A 21,253-nucleotide genomic window follows, 5' to 3' on the forward strand; every position below is an offset into this window, starting at 1 on the left:
TCTTCATGCTGTCGTCAGGTGACTGTTTTAATTGCTGATGACTGACAAAGGTGCCCTTAAGCTGTGTGTAGTATACCAATAAATAGAAGCAAGTCCAGGAACATTTCCAGACACTGGAAATTGATCATCTGTGGTGTTAAGTTGTTATACAGTCCGATGGCATAAATTTTGTTTAGGCAGCTCCTGGGCATGTGTTGGCACTTGAGCATGCTGGGGAGGTTTCCCAGTAGATGGCTCGTGGACAGCCAGTCTACTCTGGAAGCTGTTTTACAAGGCTAGACCGGGCTGCTCCTTAACCTTTGGCCTCTGTGCACGGGAGCATTCCCAAAGCAAGTCCAGTTTTCTGTTATTTTTATATCTAATTTCTAGTCGTGTCCTATGCTGGAGCACTGGGTGTACTTTTCTTGAAACATCTTACATGCTCTCATTTGGAGTTGATGAGTGAGACTGCAAGATATTCATCAGTGCTGGGCATGTGAAATTGGTAAAGACTATTCTCTTCTTCACATGTGGTAGGAGAAAAGAAGACCGTTTTCTAATGTGCTCAGAGTTTCACATGGAAAACCTGCTTTAGGAAAACACATCCCTATGTGAGATCTTCCTTTGTCAAGTCAAATTTCAATATAGATCCATCCCAGGGTGCTGTTTGAAAAAGTTAATGATACAAGTTAAAAATAACTGTTACAAACAAAACATAAGCTTAAGAAATACCATCTGTTTTCTTGATACAGTGTGTTGCCTAATCATACCTTTGAAATGGAATAAACAAAAATTCCCTTCAGAAACCTACAATTTAGTTTTATGAGCCCAGCTAAACCTTGTGGTTACAAGAGCATCACTGTCTGTCATTTTGCACTGCAATCTCATAAGAATGTGGGAAGAAAAATATTCACATAGTGGCAGAGAGAAATGCAATAGAAAGACAAAGTTAAATTTTGGGCTGCTTGCTGGCTCTTGGTTAAAGGTCCTGTACTGTGGTTTTGTTCAGTACGTCTTCTTCATTTGAGACAAATTACAGCTGCATGGAATACTCTCCTTTCTAGGGACTCTTCAGAAAACAACTGTTCTAAGTTTAAAATACTTCTATTGGAATAAATCTCAAGAATTATTTTAAGTATAACAAAATTGTTGTTCCCTATGGGCTCTTACACTGCTGTCCTTTGTTTTTAACTCTCTCTTGGTACAATCACAATTTCTTCTTTCACTTCCCTAAAATCTCTGTTTTCTTCTTACACTTTAATGTGGGGTTTCTTCTGCTTCTAAACAGAATTCTCTGCTTCGTTTCCAAAACCAAAGGTATCTGCAAACATGACGAATTCTGCAAAAGAGTATCGATTATGTGTCGTAGTAACAGAAAATGAAGGAAAGTGCAGTGTTAGAATAATCCCAGCACTTAAGTCACCATGCAGCACTTGGTAGCTCTCAAAGTGATTAATTCAAGTCTGTGACAGTTCTGTGGGAACTAAGGAGGCAGATAAGTGAATTCTGCAAGATTGTCAGGCCAGTCAGTGGCTGACCTGAGAACACCAGTGAACAGAAGCAGGATTTACTTAGGAGTTACTGTCTCAGAACCTGTGGCAGCAAAGCCATTTGTTTAATGTGATCCTAAAAGTAGACCTACTCAGTTTGACTAGCTGTTGCACATCCATGTAACGTCCATCTTCTTTCAAAAAGAAAAAAAGAGTTTGCCTTGGTACTGTACTTTTGCATCCTCTTCAAAGGTGCTTTGCAGAGAGGTTTACTGCAGAGCTTGTGTTCTGTCAAAGCTGTCCACACTTACTTTTGCCACATGGAGCACACTTTGACATTCCTACCTTGTAGATTAGAGATAGATGTTATCAGGTATGAAGACACATGAAGGATGTACCACAAGAGACATTGGCAAGAGACAGCACCCTGATGAAGAAGTCTGAACTGCTATCAGTGTTCAGTTTTGCCACCTTATTTGGGATTTCATGCCACACTTGAGCTAGCAAGTGCTAGCTTCATGTGCTGCTGTAAAAAGGCCTAGTGTTTTTGTTACTTTTCTCAGTGATGGAGGTATCACAGAGAGAGTTTCTGCTGTCACAGGCTTTTTTACAGAGCTCCAGAGTCAGGAGCTAATCACAAGTTTGGGAAAAAAAAAAAGAAGACCGAAACATTTTGCCCTACATGACAGGAGGGAAATTTATTGCAACTACATGTAGCAGAGGCCTCTTAGGCTACCTTCAGATTGCAGGAATTTGATGGTGAGTTTGTCATGCTTGCTTGATAAAAATCCATAGTGAAGATTTTTTCAAACTTGCATCCTGACAGTCAGATTTAGTAACATTTCAAGGTAATTTTTATTTAGACATTATCACTGTTTAGCTCATCTACAAGCATACTAAAGTGTTCTCAAATATAAGTTTACTTTCTCAAAAAAAAAGTATGAATTTGTCTTTTATGGTATCTACACTAGTAAATTTTAAGATAGGGAAAGAGTTAAGGTATGAAGTTGTTCAGAATTCAGTTTAAGATCCCCAAACATCCCTCAAACGACATTAATAGAGGTGGTGTGAGTTTCTTGCTTTGTGTTTAGTTTGTGTCTCTTAGGAAGAGCAGGTGTTGAGTTTTATGAAACATATTTAACATAACAAAATATCTGTAATAGCAGTTATTTAGAGGTATTAACTTCTGCTCTTGTTCAGCAGTCCTTTTAAGGCACATATGAAGTTTGAGAAAGGGGAAAAAACTAAGCTCGTTCATTCAGATAACTTTGGCTTCAGTTTTGCACATCACAAGTTGGTAGGACAGCACAAACTGCATGCAGTTTGTGATAAGCAGATTGCTTATTCCATTATGGAAAGTTGCAGAGCTGTTGCGACAGCGAGGAAGAACTGAAACAGAACTGAAGTACGAGCAGGTTTGAGCAAGTGTTGCTGTGGCTAATTGAGGAATGTATTTAAAACCCAAATAGCTCAGTAGTGTGAAGTGCCGAATTCCCCAGTGTAGACACCTGGATTGGAGCTTCTAATTTTGAGAGATCAGCACTGCTAACAGCACCCATTGCATTTCCTGGGATAAATGTGCGTCTGTTGCCAGATCCGTTGTGAAACAGAAACAAGGGTGGAAGCTTAGTGGTATGTTCTTGTCTTAGCACCTAAGATTCACAGTTACATATGTACCAGCACTGATGTGCCATCTTTATTGATGGACAGTTTAAACATCCTGAAGCTGCATTGATTGCTGTGGGCTAAAAAAGGTGAAAATACAAGTGATTTAAACTACTCCATGTGGCAGCCTCTTGACAAAATAGTAATAGCTGCTTCTAAGAAGACTGTCTTGTTTCTGTTTTTCAGTTGAAGTAGAATGGGAAGTATTTATCTTCAAAACTGAACTTGGAAGTTGTACTATAGATTTGCACTGCTGTTGAGTTGAAGTCAGAGGTAGCGCACTGGCAGCCTTAAACAGGCAAGTCAATTGTCCTAACAACTTGGCAAAGCAGTAGCTGAGGGAGGCTTTGGTAGTTGCTCTGTGTTATTGTAATAATTCTTACATTAAAAAGATGGGCTTTTTGCTTCTGTAGTTCATCTTTACTCTATTGAAGTCAGCGCTGTATGTAAGTGGAAGGTCTGTCACAGCACCTACAGAGTGAAGTGACACATCTTCTGAATATCTGATCTTTAAAATCTGGCTTTTGTATCTAACCTGATCTTGAGGGAGCATGAGGAATGGCCAACCAGCATGTCAGATTCAGTGTTCTGTTGTCATCCAATTAACAAACATGAAAAACTGGCCCTCAAAAGAATGTAAGCACATATCAATTTGGGATAAACAGTTCTAATGCTTATTTAATGCTTGTTTAAATAAGTAATGGTGACTTTGTTTCTTTTGTATGTCAAAAGCACGAAAGTACAAGATGCAGCATTTTTACCCACTAGGATAATTTGCTTTCAATTTCAATGCATTTTATGATTCAGAATCTCGTTCTGAAATAAAAATAAAAAATAGTTGAAGGAAAGGAAATTAAAAATCTTTACTTTCCATGTAAATAATTTATTTTTTTTTAATTTGAAAAAAAGTAGTACCCTCTCACTGAGAAGATAAGCATTTAGAGTGATGTATGTTGTCTGTTTATCAAGAATGTGTTTATGGATTTTTATTCCTATGACCTGCAGAATCAGCAACTTAAAGTGAGAGAGCATCAGATTCTAGCCTATTTCTGCCATTGTGCTGTGAATATCTGATGATGGCTTAGGTCAGTTAGAGCTATCTGACAGCAGTGGGCATTTGTAAGTTCCAATATGGCCTTGAAGTCTGTATTAAAGATTATGGTGTTAAAAACTGAAGTCAGCCTGATTTACCACTGTGGTCACCTTTGAAATTGCAGAGCTGATAGTTAGCAATTACAGAGCAAATTGAGAGTGGAGTTTCTGTCAGCCATTATTAGTGTCATTTCTAAATCACCACTTTTAATCAGTGTAGCATTTGTGAAAAGTACTTATCCTGCGTACTGTAATCTTGCCTAGGATTTGCTCACAAGATTAATATAACAGGGTCAGATGCAAGGTACACATCTGCACATTGTTCATTGTCTTTAGACCTACCCTGAAATGGAGCTACCTTAAGAAGTTATTAAGTAGTTAATTTTTTTTTTTTCTCTGGCTTTTTGGCTGGGACAGGCAAGAAGTGATCTGTTTAGCATCATCTATGGGGCTAAGCAGGGTTAAGATTTTCTTTGGTTGAAAACCTACTCTTCAGAAATTGATCTGTTTGTGCTCCCAGGATTGTGTCCTGCATTTTGGTCTAAGCCGAAGTGGGTGGTGTGGAAGTCTGGTATTTAGCTGATTAGCCATTTATTATCTTCCATTTAACTTAAGTGCAATTTGTTTTTAAAATGCTAAAATATGTGTCTTACAAGAAGCACTGAAGGACACTGCTATGTACCCTTTCGCCTCATCAGTTCAACAAGACAAACTGACTTCATCAGTGTGAGGTACAGAAGAGAGACAGCCTGGCTTCAGGCAGAAACTGAAATGCATCATCCTGGGAGTCTGTATCCCAGTGGAGACCACTGGTAGGTTCGTACCTGTGTGCAAGGCCTCTTATATAGTGGTTCTGTGTTGGATGTGCTGAGACCCTTTATTCCAGTGTCTTCCCCTCCACTGAGCAGGCAGGAAGCTGCAGCAGCATAGATACACAGCCTGAATCTAGACTCTGAATTACACACCGGCTTCCTCTTCTTTATTCTCTGTTATTCCTTCTGCAATTTCCCTAGAAGCAATACACTTGGTAGTTCTGATCAGAAAAGGGCAAAAAATATGAGTGAGTGTTCTGTTCTTCATTGCTTTTTAAAGAATTGATTTTCGTTGCTTGGAAAAATCACTTGTCAGTTCTCTTTAACACTTTGGACTGCGTGCCCTCCTAATCCATGGTTTTTATACCTCTGAATGTACTCCAACAATATGTTCATTCTAGTACTAGGGATAAGTAGAAGCAGTGCACTATGTTGTATAAAAAGAACTGTTATTGGATGCAGTGATTTACAGTATTTTCATGCAAAGATTGTGGCTTACTAAAACCTGGCTTGGCATTCAAGTTACTGTCTATACTTATACTTTTGCACAACTCCTGGCCAAGTAGTTTGCTCATGCAACTTGGTGGCTTTGAGAATGTAAAACGAGCCCACAAAAGAACTTGAAGTTACAGTTCTCTTTTTGTTCTTTAATTTTTGAGATGCTCATTATGGCATATTGTGTCTTGCTTTGTTGCGATACTTTCAGTTTGATCAGTGGTATTCAAAGATGTTTGCGGTTTTAGCTAACAGAAGGACAAACTTTGAAGACAAGCTAGATTTGATCTAAGTCATAGTCTCCATAAAAATATTGAAATTCCATGGAAAGTCCGTGAGGTTATATTGATTTCAGTTGTTCTGTTTTCTGAATATCTTTCATGAAGTTTTAAGGCTGAAATGGTCATTATGGATATACTGTTTGATCATTCACATAATTGCATAGAATGCTTTGTGACTTCCACCCATAAAGAGTACCTGTTGGTGAAGCTGTGTGAAATATAGTTGAATGATGATGCAATGAGCTGACATTTTCTGACTTTCCCATCTGCTTTGAATAGGAAATACCATGTGTGCACTGGGAGCCTTTCAGAAGCAAAGAAACTGTTACAGTGTTTAAGAGAGATCCCGAGGAACTGTGCAAATGACCAGTATATTTTAGTCATGATGTGGATTTTACTGAGGTTTTAGAAAGAAGTCATCTGAAGTCTGCTTTTCATTTTGTTCCATTCCATCAGTGTTGATGTGTTCTAGCCTTGCTGATGTTCTTGAGTTGTTTTTATGTGCTAAGCCTAAAAAGACAAAGGCAAAGAACTATAACTTTCTGGAAAAAAAGGGGCAACCATAAGAAAACATACTCCTTTTGGCACAAAAAGGGGTGTTCTGTGTCTCTCATTGCTGAGTTGGGCATTACCAGCAAGGAAACTGGTATTACTGAGTGGTTGTTTCTTGTCTTTCCATCATGTACCTACCTATCTCAGCCGATTTTCTCCTGTACTACAGGAAGCTGGTCTAATCCTAAACCTTACATGGTCACATCTGCCATTTTCATAACTTCTAGCTCTGAGAACCTAGATGGATGTTCCTGCCTGGAAGGATCTGCAATGCACAGTGTACAGTGGCCTTCCTGACCTCTGTTTTGTCAACCAACCATGTGTGAAGTAAGGAGAAGATGTTTGGGAATGCAAGGAGAGAGAGATGTGCCAGCATCCACTGTGTTGTGTATCTGCCAAGAACAGACTTCCCTTAGAAGGCACACTCTTTATTTACAGCATAGTACCATAAACCCTTTAGCCATTTCCCAGTGTATCATACAGAGACAGAGGAAAGGTAAGAAATATGAGACATTGCTGCAGGAATTAATACAAATGTTGCTGATGCAATAGCAGAACTAACAGCACAATGAATTAAACCTTTCATCACTATGGTATCTGGATGATGTTTTCATAAATGTTTCAGGAACAGAGATTACTTTTCCTGAGAAAACCATTTTTTGTCCTCTTGTCTCAGAGCCTTTGCTGGAGGGGTCTGACCGTAAGTACCTTCTGATCCCCAGTCCTTTAGAGGTAGCACCTGCACAGAGAAATCAGTCTTACCATGTTCCTTGCTCCAGAGATACAAAGGCAAACCAGAAAATCTGCTGAGCATTTTGTTCCAAGAGTAGGAAACAAATTCCAGGCATTAAAATTTTGAAGAAGTCAGGACAAAAGAAGATGTTTTATTTTTAAGCCATTTCCTAGACTTACAAGTGGCCTTTCCAGCAAAATAAATCATTAGCAGTATTTCCTGACTCAAAACTCAGCATTAATATTCTGTATGTGTATATATTTTGCATTTTCTGTGACACATTTTTTGCGTTAGTCCTCCAGTTCCACTTGTTGCTGGAATTTGAAGGTTAGATATTGTACATGAGACAGAATGTTTGTGGTGCTCAGAACTTTCTGACTGTCCTAGGTACAGAAATTAAAAGCACTACTACCCTTAGCAACAGTTAGGTTATTTGGGTGACCAGAACCTTGTTCAAATCTTTGAGATACTTACTTCTCTATGAAGTTAATTCAAAACACAAGCTCCTGTTAAAATTATTATGTTCCCTCTCTTTCAGGTTCTCTCTGGTATCAGGGTCTCTCTGATAATTTCAACTAGGAAGATGAAGGATCTGACAGGCAACCTCTAAAAAGTTTTACTGTTCAGAGCTGTGGTGCTCTGCTGAGCATACGCAGTATAATCAGTGAAGCAGGGAGTCCAATAGTCTGTCCTATTTCTCTCCAAAACATGCCACCTCACGCAGTTGGGCTGGGACAAGTCTTATCAGTGATAACTCTCTGTTCATGTTGCGCAATTCAAGCAGTCCTGGAGCAAAAGAAGATATTCAGAAGATAATTGAGTGGTGACAGCTGGCAGTAGATGGGCCAGGTCATGAATTTTGTGTGACCTTTTGGAATTAATTATTCTGTTCAGCTTTTTTTTCTGCTTTTTAAAAGTAATTAATGTTTGAAACAAAAAAAAAAAAAAAAAATTTTGGCAGATCATAGAATCATAGAATAGTTTGGGCTGGAAGGGGCCTTCAAAGCTCATGTAGTCCAACCTCCTGCAATGAGCAGGCACATCTTCAACCAGATCGTGTTGCTCAGAGCCTCACCCACCTTGACCCTGAATGTCTCCAGGGATGGGGCAGCTACCACCTCTCTGGGCAACCTGGGCCAGTGTTTCACCACCCTCATTGTAAAAACTTTCCTCCCCATATCTAGCCTGAATCTCCCCTCTAATTCAAAATCATTAAACCTTGTCTTCTCATAACAGGCCCTGCTAAAAGGTCTTTCCCCATCTTTCTTTTAGGCCCTCTTTAGGTACTGAAAGGCCACAATAAGGTCTCCCTGGACTCTTCGCTTCTCCAGGCTGAACAACCCCAACTCTGTCAGCCTGTCCACATAGCAGAGCTGTTCCAGCTCCCTGATAATCTTGGTGCCTCCTCTGGATCTTCTCCAACAGGTTCATGTGTGTCCTGTACTGAGGGCTCCAGAGCTGGACGCAGGACTCCAGGTGGAGTCTCACCAGAATGGAGCAAAGATTTATGTATGTTCAGGTTCTTTAAGTGATCACAAACCAGATCCTTACATTTGGAGGGTCTTTGCTCCCCCAGTCCCTGTCTTGCAGTTTATCTGCTCGAGAGGTTTGAGAAGAGAAGGCAAAAAAGCTGTGGAGTACCTCAGCCTTCTCCTTATCCGTTGTTATCAGTTTATCAGTCTTCCTTATCATGGGGATACATTTTCTTTTATTTCCTTTTCTGGTTGATGTTATGTGTGGAAGCCCTTCTTCTTATTCTTTGCATCCCTTGCCAAGTTCAGCTCCGGCTGTCCCTTGGCCTTCCTGACCCATCTCTGCACAACCAGGCAGTGTCCCCTACTCATCCCAAGACACCTGTCCTTGCTTCCACCACCTGTACATTTCCTTCTTGCCTTTCAGTGTGACCAGCAGATGTCGACTAAGCCATACTAGCCTCTTGCTCTTCTTACCCAATTTCTTACATCTGGGGATCATGAGCTCTTGAGCTCTGTGGAAAGCCCCCTTACAGATCTGCCAGGTCTGTTCTTCTCCCTTGACCCTGAGGGCAGTTTCCGAGGGGTCCCATTGACTAGCTCCTTGCAGAGCTGAAAGTTGGCTTTCCTAAAATTGAGGGTCCTGACTTTACTCTTTGCTGTCCCACGGCCCTCAGGACTGCAAACTCCATATGTGTGTGATCGCTGCAGCCCAAGCTGCCTCCAATCTTGACATCACTGATTAGCTCACTTGCATTGGTGACCATCAGGTCCATTATTGCATCCCCTCTGGTATGGCTGTCCATTACCTGGCTGTGGAAGTTATCCTCAATGCACTCCAGGAGTCTCTTGGATTGCTTACAGGTCTCTGTGGTACTTTTCCAGTGGATGTTGGGGTTGATGAAGTCCCCCAGCAGGACAAGAGCCTGCGAACACGATGCCTCCTGTAGCCGGAGTAAGCAGCTTCATCAATAGTCTCCTGCTGATTGGGCAGCCTGTAGTAGACACCTACCGCAAGGTTTCCTTTCTTACCTTGGTCTCTGCTTCTTACCTGTATGCTTTTTACCTGTTCATGTCTATTCTTCAGCAACAGCTCTTCACAGTCTATCCGTCTCTTTATGTAGAGGGCAACCTCTCTGCACCTCCTTCCTTGCCTTTTCCTTCTGAACAGCCTGTAGTCATCAATCACTGCACTCGGGTCATGGGATCCATACCACCAAGTTTCAGTAATGGCCACTGGGTCATAGCTTTCTAGCAGCATGGTGACTTCCTCCTGTTTGTTGCCCATGCTGTGTGCATTGGTGTAGAGGCACTTCAGCTGGGCTCTTGAGTGCATCACCTTCTTAGAAGAACAGCCCTTAATTCCTTTGCAGCATTTCACTGGTGTTTTTCTGTTGGCCTCTATTATCTCACGAGTCCGTGGCTCATCTCCATAAGACTTCAAGTGGGCTCCAGTGGGGCCAGCACATCTCAGGGCCACCAGCTGAGGGTCTTCGCTAGCACCCCACCCCTCTATCCTTGCTGTCTTGTCCCACAGTTTGTCACGGCCTGTCCTGTTTTAATTCAGACCTCAAAACTACAAGTCACCCAATTTCAAGTCAGCAGATCCAACAGTCCTAGAACTTGTATAAAACAAATGTTTAAGTCAAAATTCTGTGTAGTAGCTCCTGTCATTGCAAAGGCAGTGGTGGTTTGGGGGTTTGGTTTGTTTGGGTTTTTTTGATGGGGGGTTGGGAAAGAAACAGTCTTTATGCAATGTGAAGATGATTGTCTTAAGCTTGGAGTGTGTAGCTTTGCTCTCTGAGGTAAGAATGGTTTACTCATTTTTCAAACTGTACGAAATGCATGAAATGGAATTTTTTAACTGTGCAAGCATAGTTAAAGAGTTGAAAATGTAACAGGGACTACAGGCAGAATCCATGTAATAGAAAGAGGGGAGAAAGGTCAGGTTAATAATAAATGGTAAGAACTGGCAGTCAAATATATTCTTTCCGTATCACAAAACCACAGAGTCACTGAATTGTTGTGGTTGGAAGTGGCCTCTGGAAACCATCTAGTCCAAACCCCCTGCTCAGAGTGGAGTCTACAAGATCAGGTTGCTTAGTACTCTTGTCTGGCTGGGTTTGAATATCTCTAGGGGTGGAGATCCCGCAAGCTCTCTGGGAAACCTGTTTCAATGGTGGATCACCCTTTTAGTAAAAATTTTGTTTGTTTAAGTGAAATTTCCTGTTTCATTATGTGCCTCTTGGCTTATGCTACCAATTAAAAGAGTATGGATCCACTTTCTTTACTGTCTTCTAACACCCCTTCCTTAAGTATTTATATACATGGATAAGAGGACCTCAGGCCTTCTTTGCTCCAGGCTGAAAAATTCTAGACCTGTCAGTCTTTCCTCAGATGATATGTCCCTACACTTCCTGGACATGAGCATGCCTGGCTTTTTTACCTGTGTGCTTTGATCCATAGAGTGAGGGGTCTGACTCAGTTGTGAGACTTCCTCAGGTCATACCTGCCAATTACTTAGAGATGGAAGGTAAGTGTTGTGGCTGAGAAAAAAAAAAAAAGGTAGAATTCTTGTACTTTGTTATTGACAAGAGATTGGAAAATTCATTGTCAATTATGCAAAAAACATATAAGTTGGAAAAGGATATAAAACAAATGCAAGATAACATGTAGAGAGGGTGACAGAGTGGAAAGAAGAGATGAAGGTTGAAGATAGAGGGGATGAGAAGGATAGGAAAGATGAAAAGATAGAACATAGATTAAGAACAGGATTTTCATGACCCACTATTTAATTACTCATAAATTAATCACGTGAAAATAATCGGTAGAGGTAGTATATTATTTAACGGGAGTGAAAATCATTGTGATAAAAGACTAGACCAGCATGAAATCACTGTATTTTAAATATTTTTTTTTCTTTTTTTTTTGTAAATTTTTGTTGATATCTTCAACAACCTATGGCTTGCAGCACTCTTTAAATATCCAGATTAATCCTACAGATTTGTCTTCTCCCTGACCTATGAGTGCAGCTCCTGCTAGGGGAATATTCAAGGAAAGCTTCTATATTAGTTAATTTCTTCTATATAGGTAACAGCTTGTTCTCTAGAGCTTGTGTAGCAGTGCAGAAGAAAGTGGCGAAAGGTACCATCTGGAAAATAAAACCTCTAACCATGGAATATCTTTTAGTGCCTCTCCTAAAAAGGGCAATGAAACCTAAAGAGGGGATAAGATTTACTGGAGTGGAGCGGTGGAAGTAGCAGTGTTCAGTGACCAAAAGAAAAGGTGGTGAAATCAGATCTTTGCTGTTTTGGAGATGGGACAGAGGAGGTATACCCAGCTATTTTTATGCAGAGGAATAAGAAAATTTTTATGATTATTAAGGGGAACAGTATTTGTCACCCTCTAGATTTGTGTTACTCTGATGAGATGACCCAACTCCTTAGGATTGTCAGGATTCAGTTATAAGGTGCCTCAACTTCACCAAAAGTTATGGTTGATCACAGTAGTGATTTTTTATTCTTTCCAGAATATTTATTCACATAAAATTTCTTGCCAGGTTTGGACTTTTTTTACCTGCAGAGAAGATGAAAGCAAAGAAACCTTGAAACAAAGGGTGAACTTCTCAAAAGGATTTAGCATTGCTGTTTCCCCTTGTGAATGACATGCAGATCTGCTTCCGAAGCCATCCATGAGAAATTAAGACATACTGTTTTAATGTTCCACTGAATATGTAGGTCAAATCCAGGCAGTGTTTTCTTGTAATAAAATATAATTTATTCATTTGAATTTAAGTTTAATGGTGAATATGTTGTGTTATATATGGTTATACTAATTCTGTAATATTATAAAACCCTGTGGGAAACAGGTCTCATTCTATTCAGCATGGTGTGTAAGTTTTACATAATTCCTAGAGTGAAAACAAAATCAGTGTAAGTGGGCTACTGGTGTGGTGGAGCTGAATGGCTCTTTGATGAAGAACTTTTTCTGTGTCACTTCTGAGATGGAGTGACGGTTCTTCCTGACCAGTAACAAATAGCATTCCCTTTGTAGCCCTTAAATAGTGTATTCCCTAGGAATACACAAGGAGTAGTGTAATTTTTGTGATGAATGTTTGGATAGTGTTATTTTGAAAGCTAGGTTCCAACTTAAACCTCTTAAGGCAAGTTTCCCCTGGCAAGGATCCTGGGGCTGTCTGATGTTATCTAAGGTTTAGTGTGTAAAGTGAGGCAGATTAACCAATTTCAGTTTGTTTCCCTCTAGATAGATATATTAATATCGAATTCTGTATGGTCAAAATCTTCTCTAAAAGCAAAACACTTTGTAAGGATAGAGATTAGGCCCAAGATCAAATATTCATACAGTAGATGCAGAGCACATAACCAAGGCAGCAATAGAGAACCTTTGATGTCATTGCTGTGGCTGTCAAATGGCTGAAGAAGTTTTTGGTCTTGGGTACTACTCATCCCCCAATTTTGTATTACAAACTGAAGAACACAGAAGTCAGTGCTTTTAACTGGTTTGTTTTGTTTTGGGTTTTTTTTGTGACTGTACTGATAGGATTTCATTTTGCCTTACAGTGGTGAATTTCTAGAGGAGGATTTTGTACAACTACTTTTTGTGTTGCACAACACTTCATTTTTTGATTCTAAGGACTGTTATTGGCACAAAGAAAATAGTGAGTCTGCCAGATATTTGTTCACACTAAACAGAGACAGAATACAATACAGATGGTAATAACTTTTTGCTAATGTGAAAAGAATGTTTTATTTAGAATCTGGAAGGGTTACTGAAACTGACCTATCATTCCTGTGATAGAAGTGTACAAAAGAAAACAGGTACTAAAGGCAAGGTGTTTCTAGTGGCCCCATGCGTTTCCTTGCACTCATCAAGAGCATTAATTGTTTTGTTTGTATTTATCCCTTATTATTTTTCTGATTGTAGTGACCAAATGGGCTCTGTTCTCAATTAAACAGGTCATTCAGCACCTTATTTTGGGTTATGACTGATGCTAAGTTTCATTTGATAGTAAAATCAGAAGCAGATGTGAATATTCATACCAAAGAAATCCCTTTAACTTCTGAGTACTGTTTAGTGGGCTTTTAAGCTTTAATTATTGAAGAACCTAACAATTTAGGAAAGGACTGCAGAGCTGTGTCATGAAAAGAAGTAATCTTTATGTAGATACAGTCCGTGAAGTTGATGAGGGCTCATTAAATCCATGGAATCACCTCTCTATATGCTTACAAGTTTAGGGGTTAAGGGAACAGACATTTTATAATGCATGAAATTTCTGTTGGGGAAATTAAAAAATAATAATAATTTAAAAACAAAACAAAACAAACAAACAAACACCACCAGCTTTTGAAACTACTTTCTGGAGAGGGAAGGAGAGAGGTGTCTTGAAATAGAGAAATGTGAGTCAGGGTTAAAGGAAACAAAAATTATGTGAAATACCACACAAATATTGCAGACAAGAGGCAGAGCAATGCAGACTGTTGCTTGGATTGCCAGCAGCTCTGAATGTCACTCTGCTTTCAAAGAAAGAAACAAAACACTCACTGCACCACTAGACATATACAGATGATTTAAAAACAGACTTACGTCGGGTTTTTTTTTCCCCTCAAATGCTGAATGTTTCTTTCTTTCCCTTGTTCTTTTGCTCTGCTGTTATACAGCAGGGTTTCTGTGTCTAGAGCTACAGCTGCAAGACATGAGGGCCAAGCTGTTCAGTGGCTTTGTTTTGTTTTGATTTCTAGGGGCAATATTTAGCAATCCTGTCTGTTCATCTGTCTGTTTCTGTGCTCAGATCCACTGGTGCCTGAAGTCTGTCAGGTAGCAGGAAGACAGCTTCGTGCTCTATTAGCTCAGTTTGTGTCTGTTTGTGAGAGAGGTGCTGCCCCAAACTGGTGGTCGCCCTTTCAAAATAAGCTGTTGCCTGCTTGTTGTTCACAGAATCACAGAATGTCAGGGATTGGAAGGGACCTCGAAAGATCATCCAGTCCAGTTCGCCTTCCGGAGCAGGAACACCCAGATGAGGTTACACAGGGAGGCATCCAGGCAGGTCTTGAATGCTTCCAGAGTAGGAGACTCCACAGCCCTCTGGGCAGCATATTCCAGTGTTCTGTCAACCTCACTGAGAAGAAGTTTCTTCTCAAACTTAAGTGGAACCTTTTGTGTTCCAGTTTGTACCCATTGCCCCTTGTCCTATCATCGATTGTCACCAAGAAGAGCCTGACTCCATCCTCCTGACACTCACCCTTTATATAATCTTTAAACATTATTGAGGTCACCCCTCAGTCTCCTCTTCTCCAAGCTAAAGAGCCCCAACTCCATCAGCATTTCCTCATAAGGGAGATGTTCCACTCCCTTAATCATCTTCGTTGCCCTGCACTGGACTCTCTCCAGCAGTTCCCTGTCCTTCTGGAACTGAGGGGCCCAGAACTGGACACAATATTCAAGGTGTGGTCTCACCAGGACAGAGCAGAGAGGAAGGAGAACCTCTCTGGACCTACTAACCGCCCTCCTTGTAATATACACCAGGATGCCATTGGCCTTCCTGGCCAAAAGGGCACAGTGCTGGCTCATGGTCATCCTGCTGTCCACCAGGACCCCAGGTCCCTTTCCCCTACACTGCCCTCTAGCAGGTTGTTCCCTGACTTATACTGGAACCTGGGGTTGTTCCTGCCCAGATGCAAGACTCTACACTTGCCCTTGTTATATTTCATTAAATTTTTCCCCGCCCAACTCTCCGTCCTGTCCAGGTCTCTGGATGGCAGCACAGCCTTCTGGTGTGTCAGCCACTCCTCCCAGCTTGGTGTCATCAGCAAATTTCCCTCATCCAAATCATTGATTAATATATTTAGGGAAAATATAGAAGATTGATTGTTACCTGTTTTAAGTATCACCTGCTGAAAAGCTAGGGTAACATATAATGTTGTCTACTACCTTCATCTACAAAGTTTTTGCAGCTTTGTGCTATGCAGAGAGGGAAACAGTGCTGAAATTGTACTGAAATTGCAAGGCACGTCTTGCCAAAACTAAGCTTTGTTCCCCCTTCTGTATGTGTTATGACATAATCTTGAGTTGAAATCATATTCTGCTAAAGCAGGCTGCATGCAGGTGGGATCTTCAGAGAATTGCAGTGGCGATCTCCATTGTGTCTCTTAAACCTGTGCAAATTGTAGTTTCTTCTTCAGTTACACAAGTTCCACAGTTTGCATATGTTTGGGGTCTATTTTTTCACCTTCATTGTAAATGTGATTTGAAAATTGAAAGTTCCTTCTGCAAAGCTCAGAGATGCTGTGTTTGCAAAAAACAAATAAGTATGGATGGAACATATGTTTTTCCTCATCCTGTTTTTTTTGAAATAAAAGCCATTTTCACTGAAACAGCTTGGGACAAACATCCTGAGTGGAAAATTTCAGCCTGAATACTTAAGAAGTTGAATAGAAGTTTAAGTTGCTTAGATTGTATTTTAAAATAGCACAGTAATTGCTAAGCATGTTAATTGAATCTGTTAATCATAAATAGCACTCCCCTCTCTGCCTGCAATGGCACTTGGCGTAGAGCACGCATTTCAAAATGCATTTCAAAATGAGGCATTTGTATTTTTTTCCTACTCTTTGCCTTTGTATTTTCTTTTCCCTTGTCTTTATTTTCCTGATTCTTTTCAATCTAGTTTTCCACTTCATTCTAGTTTTTCACTTCATTCTCGTTTTCTACTTATGACTTAAATAACATGAGGAACAATAGATTTGGTTTGTAAAGGGTATTTGTGTCTACAAGAGAATTTGGTTTCACTCCCTTTGGGTTTTGCATACAAGTAGTAATAAAATCAAGCCCAACAGCAGCACACTGCTTGGCAGTCTTTCTTACTACAGTGCCAATGGTCTATGATTTGATTTATAATATATGTGCTTGTTTTTGTTTAGTATCTACCTGAAGTAAATGAATTGACAAGTCAAAATTAAATTGTCTTGAAATCTGACCTGGCTTACTGGAAAGATTATAAAATCTCTGCAGGTTCTTTGGACTGACCTAACTTGTAAGCTTTTGTTGGAGCTGAAAGCCAGACAATTTTACTTTATATGTCTTACTTCAGAATTTTGTAATGAAACTGCTCAACTCAGTTCATACCCATTTTTGGAATTCGTGTTTGTTAAGGGTGGGTTAAATACATTTACTACTCATCACGTAACGACATGGGTTTTGGAGTATCATTCAAAGGTCTGTAGTATGTGGTCTGTTATATTGATTGCTGAGTGGTACAATCTGTTACTGAAATAAACATGTTAGTAATTTGCATGGTACCAAGTTGAAAGTGCATCTAACTCCTTCCAGATAAGTCCATGGAGGAAGGAGAAGCTGCACCTTCATGATCCTCTGCTTTAGGACCTCAGACAGCATCTGGCCACCACGAGGTTGGTGGTGGTCCCATATTTACTCATAGTCTGACAGCCTGTGGCTAACTGTGAGTGTGGTGACTCCATAGGGTGGTGTCTAGTCCACTGGACATTAACATCACATTTTTGCAAGTGCTCTACCTGTCATCCAGCGTACTCGCAGAGTACTTAGCACTCTTGCACTGTCAGACTGGAAGGATGAATTGGTCAGGAATCTGTGGGGCATGTCCTTAGGCAGTACTGAGTATTTTTACAAATGTCTTCTGTGACATAATAGATGAAATGATCCTTAAATCTCTAAGTGGCTGCAAGGTGGAAGGGATTACAGGCAGTTTTTTTGGGGCCATGATGGACAACCTAAGGTAATCTTGTTAAACTGCTATAAGGGAGAAAAGCACAATTCAACAGGAGCAAATGGGGAATGATATGCTGGGGTTAAAATAACCAAGAATCCAAATGTTTCTTGGGAGGAAACTAACAATAATTCAGAAGTGGGCCTTATAATCTAGTGAATCAAAACATGAGATGACATTAAAATATGTTAGATCATATTTGTTACCTCAGACTCAATAGAAAAAAGTGTATCACCAACAGAAGAGTAGGCACCATGATGGCAGATACAAATAGAAAGATTTTGGTCTTTTAGGAGAAACCAGTTTGCACAGAATGAAGAAAACTGAGTGTTCTTTTAGTCACTTGTTTATCTACTGGTTACCTGGTTAAACTCCATATTTTTCTGGGTTCCAGTTTCCTAGTGCAGTTGTGCTGGTAGTAAAGATTCAGCACCTGACTGTAGGATGGATGCTGAGGGTGAGTGTAGGGAAGCAAATCGCCTCGTGCATTGTCACTCTTTTGAAACTTATTTAAAAGGACGTGATATACCCAAATTCTTTCCTTTTTATTTATAATTTTCTAGCCTGGCAAGTAGGAACTTGTTTCTAAGTAATTCCATGTTCTCATCTGTTTCTAAAACCTGTTCAACTTCCCTTCACAGAGAAGGGCTTATGAAGTCTCATCAGGCACAACTATATTTTTGCATTGCACATCACCTGTCTGAGATTTTTTTTTAACGTCTGTTTCTGACAGGATCTCTTCCATCTCACTACCTTTTCCTTCCTTCTATATGTGGTTTTGACTGGTTCGTCACCTTTCATGGATCTGTCAGTCCCTACAATTTTTCCAGTAGATTTGTGTATTTTTTGAGCAAAATTATCCCTAATAATGCACTTTTTGTTCTTACTTACCTCTTACAAACTTTAGAGAATTTGTCCCTAAGTTACATACTGAAAGCCATGATAATGAGAGTGGTTATGCCACCATTTGCAGCACATTTTCAGGGTGGGATTTGATGAGTTTTCACCTACCTGAATGGTTCAAGCAAATTTGGAAACAAATGGCATTTCACAAGCTGAATGGAGAAGCAACATGAATGGAACTGGCAGCTGATACACATCCACATCATTCCCCTGGCACTGGGACAGTTGGCAGCATCTGATCTCTCATCTCATGTGTCTTGCACTAGAGTTTTAATGTTTGTATTACCTATGCAACAAAGTTGCTGAAGCACTGGTCAGGAACATGGCTGGCTGACACACAGGTGACTTAATCAGTCAGTGTGAAAAGTGTCTTATTTCAGATCATGTCATGGTTTCTGTGATTGTTCAGACTGTGACCATCTGAAGTGTGACTCAGTAGGTGGCCTTGTCTAACCACAGGCTCTGTTTGCAGATGGTTGATCTTTGTTGTAGTGCGTGGTCTTACAAGGACTTAATCTAGGTATATAATTCAAATAAAAAGATCCACATCATGGGGGAAGTAGTGTACAGATCAACTGCTGCTGGCCTTTTGCTGAGGTGTGTGATTTTGTTTTCTCTTCCAGCAAATATTACGGCATGCCCGTGGAAATGCCACAAAGGTGATATTTCTCATTACTGATGGATATTCCAATGGGGGAGACCCAAGACCCGTTGCAGCATCCTTGCGAGAATTTGGAGTGGAGATCTTCACCTTTGGGATATGGCAGGGGAATATCCGAGAACTGAATGACATGGCATCCCATCCAAAAGAAGATCACTGTTACCTTCTTCACAGTTTTACTGAGTTTGAAGCTCTGGCACGCAGGGCTCTTCATGAAGGTATTAATGTACTAACTTCAGAAGTCTACAGAGAACAGAGAGGTCTGCATAGAAAGATCTCTAGTACTGTCTTGTAATTAGATTTCATGTAGTGTTGATCCCTTTTTTTGTAAATATTTTTCCTCTTTCTAGTAGAGGTGTTCATTCCTCAGGTAAAAAGATAAATTGTTTGTTTGACTAACTCGTCATCAGCAAAATGTGAGCCAAATTATTCTGCTTGGTATATATATATTTACCTCCATTCAGGTCTTCATTTTCTCCATGAAGAACAGACCGTGGTCTTGACCCAGTGTAACTTCTGCTTGAATAGAAGAACTTTGTATTCAGATACATGGTTGTCCAAAAGAGAAACCTAGTGCACACATTAGGACTCACCTTAATACCTGTTGTTATTTTACACAAAACCCAAAGCTAGACTGTTCTGAACTGATTTGTATATAGGAGGAAATACAATTTATGGCTATGACCTTATACATTCAGTAAAAACGGGAGAGAGCGAGGAGTGGAAAGAGACTGTGCAGTTGTTCTTTTTTAATCTACCATATTTTAGAAAAACACAGAGTTCTTCCTGAAAAAGAGAGTAAGTTTAGACTAGCAAGAGAGAGCATGTGACTAGACCTTCATTTGTAAGCCAGTGCTGCCTCATTGAGGCTTACAATATTCATCAGACTAACCATTTGCATTTGTTTGCTACATTTAACTTTTAAAAGCATACTACTTTTATGTAAGTGGTGTCATTTACCGCCATTCTGTTTGTTACATCTAAGATATAACTGGTCTATGTGAATGTGCTGAAGGAAAGATTTTATTATGACCAACTGGTTATACATGCCATGACCAAGTGCTCTCCTGATGGGAAGGAGGTGGCATCCACCCAAGCCAGGAAAGACTGTCCCGGCAGCTTCTGCTGGGAGTGGGACTGCATTCTGGTGGTCTTAGACTCAAATGAAGCCAGGTTAGAAAATTTGGGGACCTTTGCACCATGGATTTAAGTGAGCTTTTTTCCAGAATAAGAAAACCAATTTCTTTTTTTTACACTTTGAGTGTAACAAGGCTCTGCTTCAGGCTAGCATCGCTACTACTTAAAACTGCAGCCTAGGTTTTTTAAGAAACATTTCACTAATGACATAATGTGAGGTTGTGGGGGGATTTTGTTTGGATTTTTTGTTAATAAATTGATACTATTTCAGACCTGCCTTCTGGCAGCTATATCCAAGAAGATTTATCGCATTGTTCATATCTCTGTGAGGCAAATGAAAACTGCTGTGACATCATGGCAAGCTGTAAATGCGGCACTCACACTGGCCAGTTTGAGTGCATCTGTGAAAAAGGATACTATGGCAAAGGACTACAACATGAATGCACAGGTGAGTCTCATGTCTCAGTGCTTGTGTTTCTCTTTATGGCTAATCCAGTTGAGAGTGAAAAGCTCTATTTGGGGTTATTGATATGAACCTGGATCAGAATTCGTTTCAGGCTGTCAGAAAACTCTCTGGCTGAAGACACAGAATAGCTCTATTAGTCAAAGTCACCTTGTACCTTGTCTCCAGCAATAGTCCAAAGAGATGGACAAGAAAGTGATAAGAATAGGGCAAATGTTCTGACACAGTAAAACTTCCCTAAAACACAGCTCACCAGCAGTTTGTGACTAGAGTTTATGAAGTCTGAGGTAATGTCTTTTGCCCTCAGGTGCTCTTAGTAAATTTTTCCTTCATAAATTTTGCTGATCACTTTTTGAACTTTCATGAACTTTTCTGTTTGGAGAGGGGCTGTATATGTGTATCTTTGCAGGATAAATCCTTGGCGAAACTTGCAGTCTATTGAATGTTCTTTAATTCTCTCATGTTTACTTTCAGTTACCAAAGAGGAAGAAGGCATTGGGTCACTAAACAGAAATTTGTCATCACATTTTGCTAAGATTATTGTTGTTGTTGTTACTGCTTTTTGAACAAGTCCTTTTACTAGTATACATTCAAAGTCTCCAGTTGAAATAACAACAATTTACAGTTCTTTATTGTCAAAGAGAGTGTGCAGGTTTTGTCTAACTCAATTAATTTTTTTAGGACAAAAGTTTTTAAATTATCAGAGCATATCTGAGCTCTGGTGTATTTGGTTTGTGAGCTGGACAAAAGGAATACTAAT

The 21,253-nt window shown here is 40.0% G+C and overlaps 1 protein-coding gene across 1 annotated transcript in view; it reads left to right on the forward strand.

Annotated features, from left to right (window-relative positions):
- The window catches only part of SVEP1 (sushi, von Willebrand factor type A, EGF and pentraxin domain containing 1), a 133,536-nt gene that overhangs the window by 1,583 nt on the left and 110,700 nt on the right, over nt 1-21,253 (forward strand). The window contains exons 2-3 of the mRNA XM_021298751.2: nt 18,856-19,111; nt 20,302-20,478. Of these exons, the coding sequence (XP_021154426.2) occupies nt 18,856-19,111; nt 20,302-20,478 (433 nt within the window). The remainder of the gene's footprint in view (nt 1-18,855; nt 19,112-20,301; nt 20,479-21,253) is intronic.

Source organism: Columba livia, chromosome Z (genome assembly GCF_036013475.1).
Source record: "Columba livia isolate bColLiv1 breed racing homer chromosome Z, bColLiv1.pat.W.v2, whole genome shotgun sequence".
Taxonomy (NCBI): Eukaryota; Metazoa; Chordata; class Aves; order Columbiformes; family Columbidae; genus Columba; species Columba livia.